Source organism: Equus quagga, chromosome 5 (genome assembly GCF_021613505.1).
Source record: "Equus quagga isolate Etosha38 chromosome 5, UCLA_HA_Equagga_1.0, whole genome shotgun sequence".
NCBI classification, from domain to species: domain Eukaryota; kingdom Metazoa; phylum Chordata; class Mammalia; order Perissodactyla; family Equidae; genus Equus; species Equus quagga.
Genome location: NC_060271.1, coordinates 21,160,600 through 21,182,063, shown reverse-complemented (window position 1 = coordinate 21,182,063; position 21,464 = coordinate 21,160,600). Strand labels below are relative to the sequence as shown.

The 21,464-nt window shown below is 53.8% G+C and overlaps 3 protein-coding genes across 9 annotated transcripts in view; 2 read left to right on the top strand and 1 right to left on the bottom strand.

The window, feature by feature from the left end:
- THRAP3 (thyroid hormone receptor associated protein 3) overlaps window positions 1-2,416 on the top strand; it is a 69,251-nt gene extending 66,835 nt beyond the window's left edge. For both annotated transcript variants that reach the window (XM_046660279.1, XM_046660280.1), the window contains exon 12: window positions 843-2,416. In XM_046660279.1, the coding sequence (XP_046516235.1) occupies window positions 843-1,064 (222 nt within the window). In that variant the 3' untranslated portion in view covers window positions 1,065-2,416. The remainder of the gene's footprint in view (window positions 1-842) is intronic.
- Window positions 2,417-3,303: 887 nt separating this feature from the next.
- On the top strand, window positions 3,304-14,780 carry SH3D21 (SH3 domain containing 21). Of its 5 annotated transcripts, none has more exons than XM_046662910.1 (16): window positions 3,304-3,368; window positions 3,549-3,625; window positions 3,781-3,844; window positions 4,087-4,205; window positions 4,417-4,507; window positions 4,680-4,735; window positions 4,830-4,875; window positions 5,025-5,125; window positions 5,245-5,331; window positions 5,494-5,536; window positions 12,485-12,578; window positions 12,674-12,726; window positions 12,829-12,923; window positions 13,078-14,228; window positions 14,324-14,387; window positions 14,461-14,779. In XM_046662910.1, exons 1-16 carry the CDS (start codon window positions 3,365-3,367, stop codon window positions 14,536-14,538), a joined length of 2,223 nt encoding a protein of 740 aa, XP_046518866.1. In that variant the 5' UTR covers window positions 3,304-3,364; the 3' UTR covers window positions 14,539-14,779. The 5 variants fall into 5 exon arrangements, with proteins under 5 accessions (XP_046518866.1, XP_046518865.1, XP_046518868.1 ...); XM_046662909.1 differs by having other exon boundaries at window positions 3,305-3,368; window positions 3,549-3,706; window positions 14,461-14,780; XM_046662912.1 differs by lacking the exons at window positions 3,304-3,368; window positions 4,417-4,507 and having other exon boundaries at window positions 3,567-3,625; window positions 14,461-14,777.
- Window positions 14,781-14,903: 123 nt separating this feature from the next.
- On the bottom strand, window positions 14,904-17,199 carry EVA1B (eva-1 homolog B). 2 transcript variants are annotated; one of them, XM_046662919.1, is made up of 3 exons: window positions 16,971-17,199; window positions 16,479-16,551; window positions 14,904-16,199 (listed from the first exon to the last, which is right to left on the bottom strand). In XM_046662919.1, exons 1-3 carry the CDS (start codon window positions 17,019-17,021, stop codon window positions 15,769-15,771), a joined length of 555 nt encoding a protein of 184 aa, XP_046518875.1. In that variant the 5' UTR covers window positions 17,022-17,199; the 3' UTR covers window positions 14,904-15,768. The 2 variants fall into 2 exon arrangements, with proteins under 2 accessions (XP_046518875.1, XP_046518876.1); XM_046662920.1 differs by having other exon boundaries at window positions 14,917-16,199; window positions 16,479-16,580; window positions 16,971-17,128.
- Window positions 17,200-21,464: the final 4,265 nt, after the last annotated feature.

Below are 21,464 nucleotides of genomic sequence, written 5' to 3'. Positions count from 1 at the left end.
ATGGTTTAGACTCTTTGGGGCTATGGAGCTGATGAGGTAACAAGGACAGCAACTTCTGGTTTTCATAGTGCTGTCTTGTTCCTTCTTTCATTGGACCCCTCCTCTCGTGAGATCGTCAGAGCAGGGATTGTCTGAGACATGTGTAGGTTGTGTTCTACTCTGCCACACTGCCTCCTTGCATAAAACTAAAGAAGGGAGAGGCAAGACAGGAGGCTGGGTTGTGGTGCTGCCTGTGCCACTGGCTAATCTAAGACCGTGAGCAGATAGGTCATCTGCCCTTGGTCTCACTGCCTGTTCTTGGCTGAGGGTGTGGAGAGTCAGGGAGAGCTGGAGCCCCAGCTGTGCATTCTGAGTGTCGCTTCCTCTGTTGTGAGCTACCCGACATCCCAGATGAGACAGAGTTTCATGTTTTGGTGGATTGGCTCTCTCAAACCCATCTTTTGAGAGATGAGTATAGTAAATAATATGGACCTGCTTCAAGTTCCTGAGCCTGTTTCCTCATTTGCATAGTGGAGGGTGATAATGATAGGGTAGATGTCAGGATTAAATGAAAGAATGCATGTGAAGCTCTTCCAGTGCTTGGTTAGGGTTTTATCGTCGTCATCATTGTTATAATGCCCGAGCTACTGCCTTAGAATTCCTAAGGCACCGAACTGAATATTCTCATGGATCTGAATCAGTAGCAGTTCTGGAGCAGGGGAGAGGGAGGAGGACAGAAAAGGAGCAAAAGGTGGGTTGCGGCATAGATTTGTTTGAAAAAGTCTCATTTGGGTGGGAGTAGAAAAGGTTCTGGCTACTCTCCTTCATTCTGGCTAGCATTGATGGCCGCTTTCTTTCCTCAGCATGATGACCGCGAAGGCGAAGGCAGTGAGAAGTGGGTGAGCCGGGGCCGGGGCCGAGGAGCCTTTCCCCGGGGACGGGGCCGCTTCATGTTCCGGAAATCCAGCACCAGCCCCAAATGGGCCCATGACAAGTTCAGTGGGGAGGAAGGGGAGATTGAAGATGATGAGAGTGGGACAGAGAACCGAGAAGAGAAGGACAATTTACAGCCCACAACCGAGTAGGGGCCACTCTGATGGGAGCCCCTGCCCAGGGGAGAGAGGCGCCAGGAAGATGGCTGGTGAGGAGCTAAACAGAGGAGCCTCGAGAAGATTCTGAAAATCCCACCCCCACCCCCCACTGGCCGTGCGGAATCCTATAGCCAAAAGCATCCCTGGCGCTGCGTCCCACTGGACAGAGGCGGCAGCCGCAGAGCCTGGGGGCAGGCCCAGCTCTTGAGCAGAACACAACACGTTGGGCTTTAGCTGTGTTTCTCATTTGTCGTTGGTGTGTGGGGTGGGGGCTGGGGTAGGGAGGGAAGAGCGAGTCTTGGATTTTGGTTTGTTCCCTATTAGAAACCAACAGTTTTGTTCTTAATTTCATTTCCTTTGGAGCTAAGAGGACTTATTTGATGATTTTCAATCTCTTCTCCCTTATCCTGATTTTAAAAGCCCTTCTTCTTCTTTTTTTAGGCATATGTAGTAACGTGAGCAGAAAGATTTAATTTGGGCAACTTTGATTCTTAAAAAAGAAAACAAAGCATGTGAATAAACATTGAAGTGTTCACCTCAGTTTGGGACCAAACTGCTTGGATCTTTGTAAAAATCGGTTTTGTATGTCGAGGAGGAGTTCAGGGCCTTTCTGACCACCTTGTGTTCCCCTTTTCTGCGCAGCCATGTATCCCATGGTGTTGCTCCTGACCACACCCCATGTGTGACCCCTCCCCAGTATTTTCTGATTTCTTCTGGGCTGGGCTTCCCATTCTCCACCAGCAGCTCCAGTATCCCAAACCTTCTAGTCCTGCTGATCCTCTCAGCACCAGGGGTGGAAACTGGACAGCAGTTTCTGGTCTGTTTTCTAAGAAACTTCTGAATTCTATTATCTTTACAAATATAAGATGAAAAAAATAATTTTTTCAATATTTTTTATTAATCTTTTTATAAAATGAAAAGAAACTCCTATGATCGATTAAGGAAGGTGGTTATGGCTGGGTGGTTTGTGGGGTTTTTTGGTTTTGTTTTTTCTTTTCCTTTTTTTTTTTTAACCTTAAGCTTTAAGTTGAAACATTCTCAGATGTTTGGGGGGAAAACATCCTCTTAAAATGGGTCCTTGTGCTTGCCTTCTGGGGAGGCGGTCCTGAGCAGGTGAATCATATGGCATCTATGCATATGTAATATGCGGACTGCACCCACCTCTTCCCCCCAGTCTTGCTTCTTGGGTTGTTGTGCTACTTTCCCCTTACTTTGCTACATTTCTATAGTTAAGTTGGTTTTACTTGAATGATTCATGTTTAGGGAAAAAAAATGAAAACACCCTTAAAATTTGTTTCAACTCCTCCTGCAAATAAAAAAATAATAAATGAAGTGGCAGATGTAAATGGGTTCTGGTCATTGTCAGCCTGAGTGTGTGTGTGTTGGGGGGAGGCGGAGCTCTCCCACAGCCGCTTCAGGGACCTGGAGAGAGAAAATGTGTGTGGGGCCTGGGCCCAGACTGCTGTTCAGCCCATCCTCCCAGCCCCACACTTGCTTCCTCTGGGAGGAACCTCAGCCGCTCCCTGTTGGCTAATAATTCCTCATTTCCATCACAGTGGTTTTGTTTCGTCTTGTACCTTGGACACCCCAGGAGAACCAGATTTTTTCACTATAGTGTCATGAGCAAGGACTTCCGCTTCCAAGGTGGGGGGCAGGGGTCAAGGGGTGTAAATAATAGACTCAGCCTTCTGTGTTCACCACTGAGCAGGAGGCTTACCTGAAAGTTAGCCCTGCCCACATGGGATTGGCACTAGGTGGGCTCTGACCTTCAGCCTTTGCCAGCTCTGGGCTTGGCTGTAGGAAGCAGGAGCGGTGAAAGCTCCTCAGGTTCCTTGCTGCCTTCCCCCAAGGAGAAACCGAGGTGTTTTCTGAAACCAGACTAGGCCTGGCCACCGAAGCAAGGGTTTTGGGAGGAGGAGATGCCTCCCAGGGAAAGCAGAGTATACCAACAATAGCTTCGTGTGCACCACAGGGACTACCAGCCACCCAGGGCCGGCTCTAGAGCGGTTGCTGCCCCGTGGGGGCCCCCACCCTGCTCTGTGCCTCTCCCCACCTGTGACTCCAGCACTTGCCCTGGAGTCCTCACCCCGAGGTTGGGGGCCGAACCTGCTGAGCCGGGCCGCCCCCTCTCCCACGCCCACTCCCAGCACCTAGAGCCTTGCCTACCCTCGTGTGTCTCCGCCTCCTCTGCTTCACATTCTCGCAGCTCGTCCCACTCTACACCCGCCCAGTACTCGGCTGCCAGCGGGACCGCACTATCCTCCCCGCCTGGCTCTGAAGGGTGCCCGGCAGCCATGGGTATGTGCAGAGGGTTCAGGGCGGCTCTTCTGTGCAACCTTGTGGAAATGGTGCCAGCAGTCTACACCACCCGCGCGTTCTCCCGCTTTCCTCTACATGGAGCCCGGGACTCGCGCCATGGCCCGTCTGCCCCGACTGGGCCCTTCTGAACCGCGCCTCCGCCCCGTCCTCCGCCCGCAGAGATGCTGGTCCTGGCCGGAGACCGCGCGCAGGAGGAGGACGAGCTGAGTCTGGCGCCCGGGGACGTGGTGCGGCAGGTGTGCGAAGGGCCCGCACGGGGCTGTCTGCGCGGAGAGCTGGGGGACCACCGTGGCCTCTTCCCTGAGCGCCTGGTGCAGGTGAGGTCGGGCTGGGGGTCTCAGCGCGCGCCCGCGGGAGCTGAGCGCCCCCTTCTCGGTGCCCTCGTCCCCAGGAGATCCCGGAGACTCTGCGCGGCGCCGGGGAGGCGCCGAGACCGCGCTGTGCGCGCCGCCGAGGTGAGCGCCGGGCAGGTGGGCGGGCGCGCGGGGCCCCGGCGACCCCGTCCGCCCCCCGCTCGCCGTGACGGGCGCGGCTCTGGGCGGGGCCGCCCTGCGGCCTGTGATTGGCTCTCGAGTACAATGCTCCGCCCCGGGGCGGGGCCTGGAGGCACCGCGCCGCACGCTGGCAGCCCGCCCCTCCCTCAGCTCTGCGGACTGGCGCGCCGGGCTCAAGCGGCCTCACTCTCGTCCGACCCCAGGTCGCTCCGCCAAATCTCGGGATCCCCAAAGATGGTGCAAAGTGAACTTCAGCTACAGCCCGGAGCAGGCGGACGAGCTGAAGCTGCAAGCTGGGGAGATTGTGGAAGTGGTAAAGGAGGTGAGGGGATGAGGTGATGGGAGGGTTTGGGGGGAGATGATGGAGCACGGGCCTCCGGCTGAGGGGAGTGAGGGTGTGGGCGGTGGGGATGGTGAGGGGCGTAGAGATGGGAAAGTGAGGCAGCAGAATCCGGGCAGGACCAAGGGTGTAAGATTTCTAGAGAGACTCTTGGGGCAGAACCAGATGCCCCTCCGTCCTCCCTCCTCCCCAGATTGAGGACGGCTGGTGGCTGGGGAAGAAGAACGGGCAGCTGGGAGCCTTCCCATCCAACTTTGTGGAGTTGCTGGACAGTGGGCCCCCAAGTGAGACCTGGACCCTGTGACCCCCTCAACCCCTGTGACCAGACTCTGCGATCTGCAGTGACCAGTGGCCTGAGCCTGTGATTCTCTCATCCTGACCCTGGGACCCCTTTGACCTCTCCCATGATCTAAACTATGAATTGGCACCCCCCCTAACCTCACTATCCCCCACCAGGCCTTGGTAACCCAGACATGCCTTCAATCAGCCCTGGTCCCCAGCGGCCTCCCAAGGTAAAGTGGGTGGAGTGGGCACAGGGGTGGTGAGTCCCTCTTAGTGGGACTGGAGGCTCAGCTTGTTCCCCCCCCCCCCACCCGCCCCCACTAGCTGAGCAGCCTGACCTATGACAGCCCTCCAGACTACCTGCGGACAGGTAAGCACCCAGCCAAAACGTCCCTCAGAACCCCCTCCCCCAAGCCACTGTGACTGGGGGGAGGGAGATGCAGCTAGGCTGACGCAGGAGGGAGCTGCTGACTGATCTGGGGAGGGGGGTTTGGCTTCAGTGGACTGACCTCCCCTCAGGCTCCCACCCAGAGACCTACAGGGTCCTGTTTGACTACCAGCCCGAGGCCCCAGACGAGTTGGCGCTGCGGAGGGGGGACGAGGTGAAAGTACTAAGGAAGGTGTGAAAGGCACAGGGCATGGGAGGGCGCAGGGAAGGGCATGTTGAGAAGGGGTGGGACCCGGGAAGGAAGGGGCTTGGGGACCTGGCTCACCTCCCCAAGGCAGCTTTCTCTCCCAGACCACAGAGGATAAGGGCTGGTGGGAAGGAGAGTCTCAAGGCAGAAGAGGAGTTTTCCCAGACAACTTTGTGCTCCCACCACCCCCAGTGAGTACAGAGCTGGGTACTCAGGTGGCGGGGGCAGGCTACCCTGGACAAAGTTGGGGGTCATGGCACTCACTGGATACAGCTGGAGGGTCGCCCCTAATGAGGGTGGGCCTGGAAATGTGGCTGTTCCTCGTCGGGTTCTGATACTTCCTTTCTGCACAGATCAAGAAACTGGCCCCACGGAAAGTGGTATCTCGGGAATCAGGTGGGTGCCTGGGAAGCCTGGGTTTGGGGGGTGTTCTCTGGGAGACCCACAGCCCATAAACACTCGCAGCTCCCCAGCGGTCCAGCCCACCTCCTTAGGAGCACCTCCCCATGGGTTAAGGGCCTGGTAGGAATGTTTGTGAGTCGTCGGTGTTTGGGAACATGTCACTTTGTGTCTGTTAACATGCTCGTGTCTCTGTGTGTCTTGAGAATATGGCTATCAGCAGGTTTAGATTTGTTTCATTCTGTAAGGAAATGTGTAGATCGATATGTCTGGGTCTATGATACTGTGTGTGTGTTCACATAACTAGTAAGTGCGTCAGTGAAGAGCTCTGTATATGTATCAGTGTGTCTGTAGTAATGTGTGTCCTTGCATTTACTGTTCCATGTAATATTTCACACATGCCAAAAATCTATGTAACATTTGTATTTTAAAACTTAATAATGAACACCTGTGGTGTTCCAAAAACTAGAACATTGCCAATAGTTTGTATGTTCCTTCTCTTTCCCATTCTGCTGCTTCCCCACACCCAAGGTAACTACTATCCTGAATTTTGTGTTTATAGTTCCCTTGAGTTTTGAAGTTTACTTACATGTGTGTGTGCCTAACCAATGTACCACTTATTTTTGCTTGTTTTTGGCTTTATAAAAATGGTATCATATGTTTATACTCTGCTAGGAATTGCTGTTTCCAATTGACATTATGTTTCTAAGATTCATCCGTGTTGTGTGCAGATGTAGTTCATTTATTTTTCTCTGCTGTATAATATTCCTTATAAATGGAATTACCACAGTTTTTGTACCCAGTCTCCTTCTGATGCTGGACATTTTCATTGTTTCTAGTTTTTGCTGTTACAAATAGTGCTGCCATGAACATTTGTGTGCCTGCCTTCCAGTGTGCAGGTATCACCATTTCTCTAGGATGTGATGCTAGGAGCGGTACTGCAAGATTGCAGGGTGCATGAATGTTCAACTTTTAGGAAATAAAATCGGATTGGTTTCCAAAGTGATTGCACATTTTAACACTCCACCACCTGTGTAGAGGAGACCCTGTTGATCCAAATCGTCAACACTTGGTGTTATCAGATTTCTCTATCTTTGTGAATCTAGTAGGTACAAAATAGCGTCTCATTGTGGACTTAATTTGCATTTTCCTGGTTAGTAATAATTTGTTGGAGTTCTTTATATATTCTGAATACCAATCCTTTATGGGTTATATATCTTACAGATATTTTCTCTCAAGTTTTTGGCTTGTCTTCTTTTTTCTTTAGGATCTTTGAAGAGCAGGAATTCTTAATTTTAATGCAAACATATCAATCTTATCTTTAGTGGTGAGCAGATTTTTTCTTGTTTAAGAAATCCTTCCTGCCTCGAGTTCAGAAAGATAGTCATTTATAATGTCTTTAAAACTTTTAAAGTGCTGCCTTTCATTTTTAATTCCTTTTATCTATGTAGCATTGGTTTTAATCAGTGATGCAATTATACCGTTTTCCATGTGGACACTTAGTTGTTCCAGCATAATTTATTGTTTTCTGCATGTAAGTTTTACACAACTTTTACAAGATTTATTCCTAGATACCTAAGAGGTTTTATTCTGTCTCTTTTTTAAAAAATAGATACCCTTTTATTTATTGCAGGAATACAGATATGCATTGAGTTTTGTATATTGACTTTTTGGCCAGCATGGTGATAAACTCTGGTTATTTCCACTAATTTACCTGTAGATTTTTAATGTTTTATATGAAGACAGTCATGTCTGTTTTAATGACAGTTTTTCTCTATCTCTTCCACTCCTTGTGCCTTTTAATTTCACTTTCTTGTTTCACTATGGTGGCTAGGATCTCAATACAATTTTGAATAGAAGTAGTGATGCCGAACATCGTTACCCTGCTCCTGATTTTAAGGAGAATGCTTCTAACTTTCCCCCTTTAACAAGGATGTTGGTTAGATCTTTCGTACATACATTTTTGTCAGGCTAAGGAAGGTCCTTTCTATTTCTATTTTACTTAGAATTTTTGTTGTCGAATTTTCTCAAATTGTTTCTACGAGTCTTTTGAAATGATATGGGTTTTCTCCTTTAATCTGTCAATGTGATGAATAACACTTGTAGTTTTTTTTTTTTTTTTTTTGAGGAAGATTAGCCCTGAACTATCATCTGCTGCCAATCCTCCTCTTTTCGCTGAGGAAGACTGGCCCTGAGCTAACATCCGTGCCCCTCTTCCTCCACTTTGTATGCGAGACGTCCACCACAGCATGGCTTGCCAAACGGTGCCGTGTCCACACCTGGGATCCGAACTGGCGAACCCCGGGCCGCTGAAGCAGAACATGCGCGCTTAACCACTGTGCCACTGGTCCGGCCCCTAGAATTTTCTAATATTAAGCCACCCTTGCATTCTTGGGATAAATTCAAATTGGTCATGGTTTATTATCTTTTCATATACCGTAGGAATACTTTTCCAGTTTTTCTTTTAAGATTTTTGCATTTATTTTTACGGTTCTCATCTGATTATCAGGATTATACTGGCCCGAGGAATGAGTGGAGGAGGATACATTATTTTTTTTAATTATCTGGTAGATCTTATATAAGATGGGTGTCATCTTTCCTTAAAAGTTGGTAAAACTTGCCTGTAAATTCATCTGGCCCTGTTTGTCTCCATTATGGGAAGATTTTAAACTTCTTCAATTTCTTTAATAGTTCTGGGCAAGTCTGGCTAAAATTTTGTTCTTTTTTGGCTTAAAATGACAGAAATTTAATCTCTCATGACTCTGGAGGCTAGAAATCCAAAATCAAGATGATGGCATGGCCACGTTCTCTGTGAAGGTTCTAGGGGAAGAATCTTTCCTTGCCTTTTTTTTAGCTTCTGGTAGTTGCTGGCAATCCTGGCTTGTAGATGCACCACTCTGTTCTCTGCCTTTGTCTTCGAATGGTCTTCTGCCCTGTGTGTCTGTGTCCAACTTCCCTCTTCTAATAAGGACACCAGTCATTGGTTTAGGGCCGACTCTCATCTAGTACGACCTCATCTTAACTTGATTACATCTTCAAAGACCCCTTTACAACTTCTCTTCAAATGGCTTCACCTTGGGACTCAGAGGGGAAGAAATCTCACACTTTAGGACACTTGCACAGACAGCATTCTGTCTCCTGGTCCCTGGGTAACAGTGGCTGGCCAGAAATCTGGCTAAAATTCTTTTTTTTTTTTTTTAGTTTAATTTAAATTTTTTTTTAGAGATTTTTTTTTTTTCCTTTTTCTCCCCAAAGCCCCCTGGCACATAGTTGTATATTCTTCGTTGTGAGTCCTTCTAGTTGTGGCATGTGGGACGCCGCTTCAGCGTGGCTTGATGAGTGGTGCCATGTCCGCGCCCAGGATTCGAACCAACGAAACACTGGGCCACCTGCAGCGGAGCGCGTGAACTTAACCACTCGGCCACGGGGCCAGCCCTGGCTAAAATTCTTGAATCAGTTTTAATGAGTTATATTTTTTTATTATCCTTTTAATTGATGTTTTTGAATTATTTGTGTAATGTTATTCATAATATTCTCTTATAATCTGTATCTGCAGTTACAGTCTTTTTTTCATTTCTCATGTTTATTTTTTCTCTCTTTTTTTCTTGTTCAATCTCACCAAAGAGTTGTTAATATATTTAGATACATTAGAAAAATCTTTTCTTGGGGCTGGCCCGGTGGCGCAGTGGTTAAGTTCACATGTTCCGCTTCTCTGCGGCCTGGGGTTCGCTGGTTCGGATCCCAGGTGTGTGGACATGGCACCGCTTGGCAAAAGCCATGCTGTGGTGGGCGTCCCACATATAAAGTAGAGGAAGATGGGCATGGATGTTAGCTCAGGGCCAGTCTTCCTCAGCAAAAAGAGGAGGATTGGCAGCAGTTAGCTCAGGGCTGATCTTCCTCAACAACAACAACAAAATATTTTCTCTTATCCCTTTTGTTTTCAAGTTTCATCCATTTTGTAGTATGTATTATACTTCATTGTTTTTGGTGTCAAATAATATTCCATTGTATGAATGCACCCCATTTTATCCATTCATTAGTTGATGGACATTTGGATGGTTTCTGCTTTTTGGCTAGGAACATTGGTGTTCAAGTTTTTCTCTGGACATGTTTCTATCTCTCATGTGTATATACCCTGGAAAGGAATTGCTGGGTGACATGATAACTCTTTGTTTAACTTTGGGTTTTCCAAAGTGGTTGCACCATTTTCTATTTCCACTGGCAGTGCATGAGGGTTCCAATTCTCCACATCCTCACCAATGTTGGTTATGATCTGCCTTTTTAATTATAATCATCCTAGTGGGTATGAAGTGATATCTCATTGTGGTTTTGCTTTGCATCTCTCTGATGGCTAATGGTATTGAGCATCTTTTCATATGTTTACTGGCTATTTGTATATCTTCTTTTGGAGAAATGTCTGTTTGGGTGCTTTGCCCATTTTTTAACGGGGTTGTTTGTCTTTTTCCTGTTGAGTTGTAGGAGTTCTTTATCCATTCTAGATAAAAGTCCCTTATCAGATAAATGATTGTAAATATTTTCTCCCATTCTGTGGGTTGTCTTTTCACTTTCTTGATGGTGTCCTTTCATGCACAAAAGTTTTAAATTTTGATGAAGTCCCGTTTATTTTTTTCTTCCGTTGCTTGTGGTTTTGGTGTCATAGCTAGGAAACCAATGCCAAATCGAAGGTTACACCCCAAAATTGAGTGAGCTTCACCCTTCAACCCTTCACCTACAGCAGAGGAGCTGCTGGTCCTCACAGCCTAGCTAGCCTACCCTGCAGAATGTCCACATGGACCAAGCTAGGGCACGGGGATGGTGCAGCCCTAGGCAAGAACCCCATCGGGCATAAACGCTTCTCACATCATCTTTGCCTTTGGTCAATTTCCAGAGTGCTGAAATGGTTGCCTTGGGAGGTGAGAATTTGTCTGTCACCTCACTCAGCCACCCTCAAGCCCGAGTTCTCTTTTCCGTTCCTTTTAACATTGCTTTCAAAATTTTCACTCCCCGGCTCACTATACTTCTAGTTTGCTAATTCTCTCTCTGGCTTTTTGGCTCTGTTTGATCTGCTGTTTAGCCGAGACATTGCATTTTATTTCAAGAGTACCGCTCTTCATCTCTAGTAGTTCAGTTTTGTTTTGTTTTTTCCCAAATCTGCCTGCTTATTCCTGACAGTCCCTCTGTTGCATGCTCATCCTTTGTTTCTTCACCTATTTTTAGCTGTGCTGAGTTCTTCACCTGGCAGTCCCAGTGTCTGCCGTGTGTTATGTCGCTGACTCCCGCTCTCCATGGCCCGCCTCCGCATGTTCTCTGATCTTCGTGTGTGAGCTCCCGACTCGGTCTCAATCTGTGGGAGTCTTGCACGCCCCAGTAGAGAAAGATCGCTTCCAGAGAGGACTTGCCTCTCCTTCTGCCAGTAGCCAGAGGGCACCAACCACCCGAGACCACGTCAGACCTCTGGAAGGAAGTGGTGCAAGGGTCGCACTGCCGTGTGGCTACCGAGCTTGGGCCTGTGGCCAGCTGAGGGAATAGAGCCTGGGACACTGCTCCTCGTCCCAGGCCCTAGGCTTAGTGACTACATAGCAGTATGCTCTCTCACTACCTTTCTGGCTCCAGTTCCTCCCTTTTTTGTGGACCTCCCCTACCGTTTTTAAGTCCAACAGTGCCCCAAAATTGTATCCCAAGCAGGATATAATTATTCTCTAGTGGGAGGGCCCTAGAGCACCTAACCAGCCATACTACTGGAAGTAGAGGTCGAAGTTGACATCTGCTGAGCTTTGACTATATGCCAAACCCTCTAAGCACCTCATGTGGGTAAGGCGCTCAAACCTCACATCAACCCTACAAAATGTGGACTGTCGTTATCCATGCGTGGCGGATGAGGGCACTGGGGCACAGGGGGGTAAGTTACCTACCCAGGTTCTCTGACCACCCCATTTAAAATTATCCACTGCCCTGCTTCAGCTGGCTCAGTAACACCTCGTAACTCTCGAACACACTCCATAGTCTGTTTCTTTTGTTTATGTCTGCTTCCCTCACTGGCTGCTGTGGGAGGAACACCATAGGCACGGTGAACGCAGCCAAAGCCCAGGTTGGGGGCTGTGGTGACAATCCAGGGGAAGATGGCGCTGACTTGATCTAGCGTGCTCAGTGGCAGAGGGGTGACAAGTGGTTGGGCTCAGGACATGTTTTGAAGGTCGAGTGGACTGGATTTACCGAGGGTTTGAATGCGCAGCATAAGGGAACAAAGGGGGTCAAGAATGACTCCTCATTTTGTCATCCGAGCAAATGGGTGAATGGGTGAGATGGGGACACTGGGAAAGGGGCACATTCAGCAGGCAAGGGGGTGGGGGGGAGCAAGAGATGAGTTTTGGATATGTTAAGCGTGTGACGCCAGTTAGCTCCGCAAGTGGAAATACTGAGAGGGAGTCGGATATGAGTCTGGAGCTGAGGGAAGACGAAGGGGCTAGAGATGAAAATTTGGCAGTCGTTGGCTTGTTGATGATAATTAAACCCAGGAGACTGGCTGAGATCTCTTAGGGAGTAAATGAGAGAAGACAAGGAAGTTCATGGGAGGATGTATTGGAAGGGGGAGGTTATTGCCGTGTTCTAGGAGAGAGATGAGACCTGAACCAGGGAAGCAGTCATAGGCACTAAGCAGGGAACAGGTCTTAGGAAAGTACGGATAAAAACTGGCAGCAGATGGAGCCATCTCCCCTACAAAGCCTTCCCTGACAACTGTGTGCGAGCTGTCCCTTCGGGGTGCTCCCACACACCCCTGTGCCCATGTGGCATGAGGTGTGGTCAGCTTCCCCAGAAGTCCCAGGAAGCAGAGTCAAGATGATCCGTCTCCTGTCCCTAGTCCTCTGTGGACAGCACAGGGCCAGTGACTGTTAGATGGATGCATAAGTGAGTGAACCAATGTCACACTCCCCTCTCCCCTCCCAGGTCCCATTAAGGAACCAAAAAAGATGGTGCCCAAAACAGCCCTTCCTATGGTCAAGAAGCTGGTGATAGCCCCCACTGGGCCCAGCAAAGCCAAGTAAGGAGCAGGGTGGGGGTGGGAGGAGGATGAGGGTCCAGAGCAATGCTGCTCCCTGCCCCCCACCCTCTGGGTCTGATGAGGATGCGTTCCAGGCCACCTGGGACTCCCAGCTGGGACAGTCAGAAGCACCCCTCCCGAGACAACGGTAAGTCTTGCTGCCTCTCTCCAGTGGTTGAGGACTGGGGACAGAGATAAGGAGAGACTCAGGGTCTGAGTAGGCTGGGCCCCTAAGGTTCTGCTCTCATAGGCTCCAGTGGCAGCTTCCTCACTGGAGGTCCCAGCAACCCGGGCAGAAAGCGATCCAAAACCCAGGCTTCCCGGCAACGCTCTGCAACCACTCTGGTGAGAGGCCCGAGACATGGGAGAGGGGGATACTGGGCAGAGTCTGGCCCCTAGGGGGATAGTCTGCGAGGGTGAAGGCTCCCAGGCCATGGGGAACCAGTCAAACGGTCAAGGTCCCCCGCCCTCAGCTGAGACCTCGCCCCCATCACCACAGGAAGAAGGACAGAGCAGCCTAGCAAAGGCCCCTCATGTGAATAATATCCCCACTCTGGACAAGACCCCCACCCCAGGGAAGGCCCCGTCTCCTCATAAGGCCTCCAGCCCAGAGAAGACTAGGTCTCCAGATAAAGCCTCCAGACCAGAGAAAACTCGGTCTCCAGATAAAGCCTCTAAGCCAGACAAGACTCGGTCTCCAGATAAAGCCTCTAACCCAGAGAAGACTCGGTCTCCAGATAAAGCCTCTAACCCAGACAAGACTCGGTCTCCAGATCAGGATCCTATTCCAGAGGAAATCCTGACTCCAGATAAGGTCCCTACCCCAGAGGAGACCCCAACTCTGGAGGACAAGGCCCCCAGCCCAGAAAAGACCCCATCTCAGGACAAGGCCTCCAGCCCAGAGAAGACCCCATTTCTGGATAAGGCCCCCACTCCAGGGGAAACCCTGACTCTAGATAAGGTCCCTACCCTAGAGGAGACCCCAACTCTGGAGGACAAGGCCCCAAGCCCAGACAGGGTCTTTTCTGTGGATGAGGCCCTTGCCCCAGAAATCCCACCTGAAGATGAAGCCCCCAGCCCAAAGATGGCCCCTCTTAGGGACGAGGTCCCCACCCTAGACAGGGTCTTGACCCCAGAGCAGGTGCTCTCTGAAGAGGCCTCCACCCGAGACGACACTCTGCTCCATCACTTCTCTCCGGAGGAAGCCCTGCCGAAGGTCAAGCCTCCTGTGGCCGATGAGGCTCAATCCCAGGAGGAGGTCCATATGCCAGAGGAGCCCCCACTCTGTACGGTGAAACACCCCCTGGATAAAAGGGATAGCTCCCCACTCCAGTCTGAGTCCAAGCCAGGGTCCATGCCCGCCCTTGAGAAGGCCCACCCCCGGGAAGAGGCGACCACGCCTCTCCAGAAGGCACCTGCGAAGGATGAGACTACCCTCAAAGAGGAGGCGCCCCCCAAAGAGGTAGCCCCTACTGAACAGACTCCACATCCTATCGAGCCGACTCCACAACCGCAGGAGACTCCCAGCCTCCATTCCCTGGTCCCGCAAAATCCTACGGACAGCGAAGGTGACAGGGGCGACATAAAGAGGCTACAAGACGAGGTGGTGTCTTTAAGGCGGTCGCTGGAGATGATGGGGGTGCAGCTGGAGTAAGTGGAGGGGGCAGGGAGGGGTGTGGGAGGAAGAGGGACGGGGGCCCTAAGCCTGCCCGGCCCACCCCCTCCCCTCGGTCTCGCGTCCGCAGAAGGAAGCTGACCGACCTCTGGGAGGAGCTGAAGAGGGAGAGAGAGAAGCGCCAGTTGCTGGAGGTGGGTGGCGCGCGGGCCCCGGGCGGGGAGAGAGCAGGCGGCTGGCCCTCCCCTGACGCCCTCTTCTGACTAGGATCGGCTGAAGCGGAGGACCCAGGAGTCCGGGGCCAGGGGCTCCATCCACGCGCAGACGCAGACGCAGACGCACTGAGGGTGGGCCCGGGAGGGACTACGGCGAGACCAGGAGCGAAGTCTGGCTCCGGCCACCCACGTCCTTGCACACGACTTTGGGAAACGCAAGAAAGTAAACTGCTGTGTACGCGCCGCGCCTGCCTGGTCCGTGCGGGGGCGGGGCCTGCGCGGCGGGGGCGGGGCCGGCCTGGCGCTCGCGGCCCTCCGCATTCCTGGCGGTCTCTCCCGGGCACATCTGGCCAACATGTGGCTCCCATTACCGTTCTCAAGGCCTGCGCGCGGCTATTTTTATCCACCGGATGGCTGGGGGCCGGGGAGTGGGGTGGGGGGGGGGCGCGGAGAAAGGGTGTCTCCTTCGGACGTCAGCTCGGCGCTGGAGAGATGGCCGGCAGGAGGGGCCCCGGCGGGGTCGGGCTCTGCCCGCCGGCCCGGATTCCGGAATCCAGCTGTGCGCCAGGGGAGGGGCTGGGCAGGCCTACTCTCCTCCCAGTTGGCTCCACTGTCCGCTCAGAAGGGCTCACAGGAACGCACCTCGGCTCAGACACTACACCCCAGTTCAGGCATATTTGGTTACATTGGGGCCAACAGCGCCTTCGCGTCAAGGTCTGGGTCCCGAGGCCTTGGGGGCTGGGGTGGGGGTGGGGAGTCATTGCAATGATGAGTGAACCCAAGAGCATTTGTAGGGACGGGCGCGACGTGTGCCCAGGCGTTTGCCGGTAAGGGACGCATTCGCGAGTGAGGAATGCGAGTGATGTTTGTGTGTGTGAGGCTGCGGTGAGGTGGTGGAGTCGGGGTGCAGGCGTGTTTTTGCCATCTGTGAAGGGAACGCGAGCGTGTGTGCTGAGGCGTCGGGTGGGTGGATGGAGGTGGTCAGCCTGGTAAAGGAGTCTTGTGGGGTCTCAGCCCTGGGGCCTCCTGCATGGCAGGAGCCTGGGGCCATTAGGGGCAGGGGTGACAAAGGGAGGCTGAGTCAATGAGAATGCAGCTTTCATTGGTCACTTCACCTCTCAATTGTCCCCGGAGAGGGGGTGGGGACCCTGCTTCCTGCCCTCCCCCCAGGGCTTTCTGGCAGGACTGGGGAAGGGTGCCTCCCAGAGGGTGGGGACCCATGCCCTATAGCACCGGGGGAGCCTTGGGGGCGGGGCCTCCGTAGCACCTTGGGCAGGGGCAGTCCGAAGGTCCTGGGGCAGCTCTGAGCTCGTGTGCACGTCCAGTACCCAGAGCGCCTTGCAGCAGGAGCAGGGGCTGGTCAGTAATAGTGCATGCGGCCCAGGGTGCCCGTGGCCGTGGGGCTGGGCCCCAGCGTGCCGGTGCCTAGCAGGTCCGGCTGCCCGGTGCGCCAGATCTCCCGCAGGATCCGTTCCCGCTCCTCCAGGCGCTGCGCCCGCTCCAGCTCCTCCGCCGACGTGAAGACGTTGACGCTGAGGGGCCCGTCGGGCTCTGCGGACAGCTCCGGGCCGGGCAGTGTGTCGTCGGGGCCCAGCCGCGTCACCGTGTCCTCCTCGTCCTCGTCGTCGTCCTCGGGCTCCAGCGTGCTGCTGCGGGGGTCCGGGCGCAGAGCGGGGCCCCGGGGCCGCGGGCGGGGCGCGCAGGAGATGCTGATGACTAGTAGGCACAGGGTTAGCAGCAGGCCAAAGCAGACGCCCAGCACGAAGTAGAGGCCAAAGCTCTCGGGGTTAGCTGGGGGTCAGAGGGCAGAAGTCATGGAGGGGCCTTGGCGGCTAGGAGTCACTCCATCTCGAAAAGACTCCAGGTTCTTAGTTTAGGGGGGCAAGGACAGTACCCCCTATTTGAAGGACATTAGGTAGCCGTTATCGGGCAATGGGGGGCAGTGAGGATGGGGGAACTGGGAGTAGGTGACTGGCTAAGGGAGGTTTTAATGGTGGGGGGAGGTGGGAGGGCAGGGCGGAGCGGGGCCAGGGAGGGGTGCACGGCCCGGGCCGCCCGGGCCGCCCTCACCGCGGATGTGTGCGTAGGCCGCCAGGCTGTTGCTGAGCAGCTCCATGTCCCTTCGGGGGGCATCCATGCTGCTCTGGGGGGGGGGACAGCGCCCCTGTCAGCCTGTGAGGTCAGCAAAGTTAGATCCTTCTCCCCAGCCTAGAGCTGACCCTGACCCCGCTTCCTCCTCGGGGCAGCTCTTCTGCCTGAGCTGCAGCTCAGGTTCCACCCTGGAGAGAGCGGCTGTAGACTTGGGCCCTTTCTGGGGGGGATCCTTGCCCTGGGCACGGACACCCCTCCAACCTGGGATCAGGGGAGTCGGCCTCAGAAGGCTCTGCCCCCTGAGGGGTCCCCAAATGAGGCCCAGCTTCGCCATCCCGGGAGCAGAATGGAGGGGAGAGACGCGGGTGCCCTCCCCACTCCCAGGCGGGCTCCGGGGAGGGGAGCCACTTCCCTCTCCCATCCCGTCCGCCCCACGGGGACCCACCGGCCAGGAGGCCTGGGCTCACTCACCGTCAGCGCCCGGATTCCCAGCTGCCCGCCCAGCGCGTCCGGCGGCCGCATACACCCGGGGCCGGGCCGCTCCCGCCCCGTCCGGTCCCGCCCGCCCCGCCCGCCCGGCTCGGCTCCCAGGCCGCGGCAGCGCGGGCCGGACACGGGCCGATGGACCAGCCGGCGGAAAGTTTCCTCCGAGGAAAGAGGAGGGACGGGGCGGGGCGGGGCTGGGCCGGGGGAGGCGCAGAGGAAAAGGGCCGGGAGGGGAAGGGGAGAGGAGCGGGCGGCCGCGAGGAGGGGGAGCGCGGCCTGTGGGGCGTCTGCTCCCCCACAGGAAACCGCTGGGGAGGCCGGGTGCAGGGACCCGCCCCCAGGCTACTACTGACAACAATAATAATAACGAGGATGAAGTTCTGCTCGGTGCCAGGCGATGGGCTAAATAAACCCTTTATAATATTCTTTGATTTACTCTAACAACCCTATCACACGAATGTCATTATCCTCACTTGGCAGATAAGTAAACTGAGTCACGGAGAAATTGAATAACTTTACCAAAGGGTCAGGATTTGAACCCACTGCTCTCTGACCCTAGAACCTGGCTGGGCCCTTAACCCTTTCCCTATACCTTGCTCTTTCTCCCAGAAGGCCCCCACACCCGGGGAAGATGGCTCCTCTTCTCCCCCTCCATGGCAGCCCTCCCCCAGACTCTCAACCCACAATGGAGGGAGGGGGTGCTCATCCCCTCCTCCGCGGTGAGTGTGTCCAGCTGGCGGAGCTCTGGTCACACAAGGTTAATGAATGTTGGACTCCGGCTTTGAGCCAGGGCCAGGCCAGCCTTGCTGATCCCTGCCTGGGGCCTCTGCTGGCCCCTGTGCTGTTCTGCACCGGAGCGCGCAGAGATATTTTCTCCCAGCTAAACCTGGTTATGCACACACGTGCATTTCCACCTGGGCTCAGGCTTGTGCATGCAACATGTGTGATCAGTATGTGCAGCCCTGGTCGTCTTCCTGCCCAGACTCCTAGGCTGCCCCCACGCCCACCCCCGCTTTGGGGCCCCCCTTCCTGGGCTGGGGTGAGGGGGAGGCCTTCTTGGCAGGAGCCTTAGAAAGGAGGAGGGAAGGAAGGGGGAGAGGAAATTGCAGACATAGCTGAAGGCACAGCCTGAGGCCTGTGGGCCAGTGACCCCCCTCTCTGTCCAGGCTGGAGACCCCCGCTCCCAGTCCTGAGACTGGGTTCAAGCAGAGGGCAGAGCTAGCTGGGGAAAAGACTAGGACTGACTCCCATGGGGATAGGAAAGGGACTTTTGGGTGTTTAACCTGTGTTGTGAGCATGTGTGGAGGTATTTCTGCCCGTATCTGTATATTTGTACAACTATTTTTGTGGTTCAGCAGTCAACCCAACAGACATGGGTCTCTGCCCTTGTGGTGCTGACAGGGAGTTGGAGAGACAAACGACTCATGAAGAAGATAATCTCGGGGGCTGCTGTGTGCTCAGAGGGTGATGGAGCAGAGTAATATGATGGAGAACACCTGGGGCGGCTCTCAGGAGGGACATCCCGGGTGAGACCTGAGTCCTCAGGAGGGGCAGCCAGGACAGGATCCAGGAGAGGGTGTCTGGCAGGAATAAGGGCTCCTGAGGTAGGAGCACGCTTGGGGCACCTCTATCCCTGGGTGGAGAGGCCCGGGGACAGTGATGGGGCGATTGACTGTGAAAGGGCTAGTGGGCTCTGTGGAGGAGCCTGGATGTTACTGTGGGTGTAGGGGGGAGCCCTGGATGTTACGGTAAGTGTAGGGAGGGGGAGCCCCTGGAAGATTTTAATCAGGAACGTGTCATGGTTTGGTGATGCACTTTGGAAAGATCCCTGTGGGGGCTCATTGTAGGATGGGTCCCAGCAGGAATGGGAGCAGGAGAGCAGTGAGCAGGCTGGCAGCCATCCAGGCAGCGATGGCTGAGGGTTTGGCCTGGGATGGCCAGTAGAGGAGGTGACACAGGACCGGATTCAGGCGGTGTGCTGAAGGGGGCATCAGCAGCACTTCCTGCATTGGACGTGGAGGTGAGGGAAAGAGGCATGTAGGACAGGGGCCTGATACTGGGCCTGAGCGCCTGAGGAAAGCTTCGGTGGGGAGCACGTTTCCTGTTAGATAGTTGGATTTGAGATTTCCGTTAGCTATCAGGCTGGAGGTGTCAGACAGGCAGGCGGAGCCCTGAGGAGACTGGGCTGGAAGTGTGTCTGAGGGTCCCCAACACACAAGATGGATTGAAGGCCCCCGGGAGTGGGTGAGATCACCCAGGGGCAGGGAGAGAAGAGAAGGCATCTGAAGCCTGAGTTCTGGAGGCGCCAGCATCGAGAGGTCTCAGGGAAAAGTCAGCCCACAGAGGCTAGTGAGGAGGGAAGAAGACCTGTTGAACTGGGCTGAGAGGTGAAGGTGAGGCCAGAATCTGACCACTGGCTGTGAGCTCAGTGGGTGTCCGTGAGTTGCACTGACAGGTTGAATGCCTGCCATCCATGTGAACACGAGTGTGTGCTACTGCTGTGTTTGTATGACCGCCCCTGCGTGTGGAGGATGCTGTGCCTCAGTTTGTATGGCACGTACCTGTGTCTCTGTGAGGGTCCACGTGCGTGCCTCTCCGTGTGTGCGGGGGCTGTAAGGTTTTGCATATGTTTGTGTCAAGCTGTTTCTCTGCATCTCTGTGCTATGCAGATCTCTAGGTATTGTTACCTACAGACAAAGGTGTGTGTGTGTCTGGGTTGGCGTGTGACGTGTGTTTGGAGTGTGTCAGGTGTGACTCGCCCCTGGTGAAGCAGGTGGCCGTGCTGGAGCAGAGTGAGGGTTCAGATGGTTGCCGGTCCCTTCTGAGAGAGGGACACATGGTACCCAGAGTACGGCCTTCCCCAGGGGGATGCATGTGGCCAAGCCAGGCCAGCTGGGAGAAGTGAGCCTTGCCCTGGAGGGGTTGAAGAAGCTGAGAGCTGCTCCTGGGGCCCTGGGGAGGAGCCTGAAGCCTTTGGTCCATGCAAGCCATCCCCACAGTCCCTGGCCACCTGCCTACCTGCTTTTCTGCCTGCTTTTCCCCGCCCGCCGGCCTGTCTGTAGGTCTGCCCAGCCACCTGCTTTCCGGTAGTGCTGGCTGGGATCTCTCCACGTATCTGTCACCTGCCGGCCTGCCCTGGCTTGCATCTCACCCGTCCACCTGCTGGTTTCCTCCCTGTCTGTCGGCCTGTGACTGACCCGCTGCCTGCCCACCTGCCCTCTTGTTGGCTGCCTCTCTGCCTTCCTGTCTGCCTGTGAGACTCGAGACTTGTCACCTTGGGAGGCACAAAGTGTGAAACGCAGGAAAGACAGATCTTGATGGGCGGTCTGGAGGCTGAGAGATCCAGAGCCCCTGGGAGGGGCTGGCGTGTTTAGGGCCCAGGGCAGAGCCTGACTCTGCTCCCTTCCCCAGTGGCCAAGTGGGGCCTGGTCCTGGCTGCTCTGTTCCGGACACTGGGCCCTCATCCCACTATGGGGTCAGGGACTGCCTAGGCCTTGGATGGAGGGAAGACGGGGACTCACTCAGAGCCTCCTAAAACCTTCCCAGTCCGCTGAGTGCCCCCTCAGCACCCAGGACAGCTGCCGGGAAGAGGGTACTGTGAAAGTTTGCAAAATGAATAATAGTGGTGGATATTGCGTACCCTTCTGCACCCTGGTACTCTGCTGGATGCTGTGCACGCACCAACCCTCCGAATCCTCCCAGGAACCCTGTGTAGTTTGTAGCGTGACTCCCATTTTGCAGAGGAGGAAAATGAGGCTCAGAGAGGTTGAATGACGTTTGTGGGGACGAATGTCCTTTTATGCTCCGGAAATGAAATGTATGGGTAATATGAATTCTACAAATGTCCATAAATTACCTCCATTTCTAATTTAAAAAAATATGTATATATCTGTCCCATCTTGTAAAATAAATAAACGGTAATGACATGTATTTGGGAAGTGATCACTTGCCAGGAAGGTGAGAGCTACACGCACAGACTGCCTCTGGGGTAGGGGGTGTGTCAGTGTCGGCAACGATGAAGAACTCTTGGTAAAATTCTGAACAAACAAGGACAGATTTCCTCCCTTTTACACAGTAGTTGCATTCCCAGGAAATTCAGAGTATATTAGGTATACACAAATCCTTTGTGTTTATGTATAAAATGGAGTTAGATTCTTGGCTCTGGTCATTATAAACAAGTTTTTCACTCATGTCGTGCAAGACGTAGCATCTGCCTTCCTCGTGGGGTTGTCTGGAGGCCCCGGCCCCCACCCTCTAAATGCCAGCAACGCCCCCAAGTCATTGTGACAACCACCCCTGCATGGACGCCAGAAAAGAGTCCTGTCCTCAGGGAGCTCAACCTTCCAGCTGGGGAGACAGACAATAAATATATGCTATCATGTCAGGCTGTGATAAGCACAATGAAGAAAACTAAAGCAGGGGAAGGGGTTAGTGAAGACCAGGTGGACACGGTCAGGGAAGGCCTCTCCGAGGAGGTGA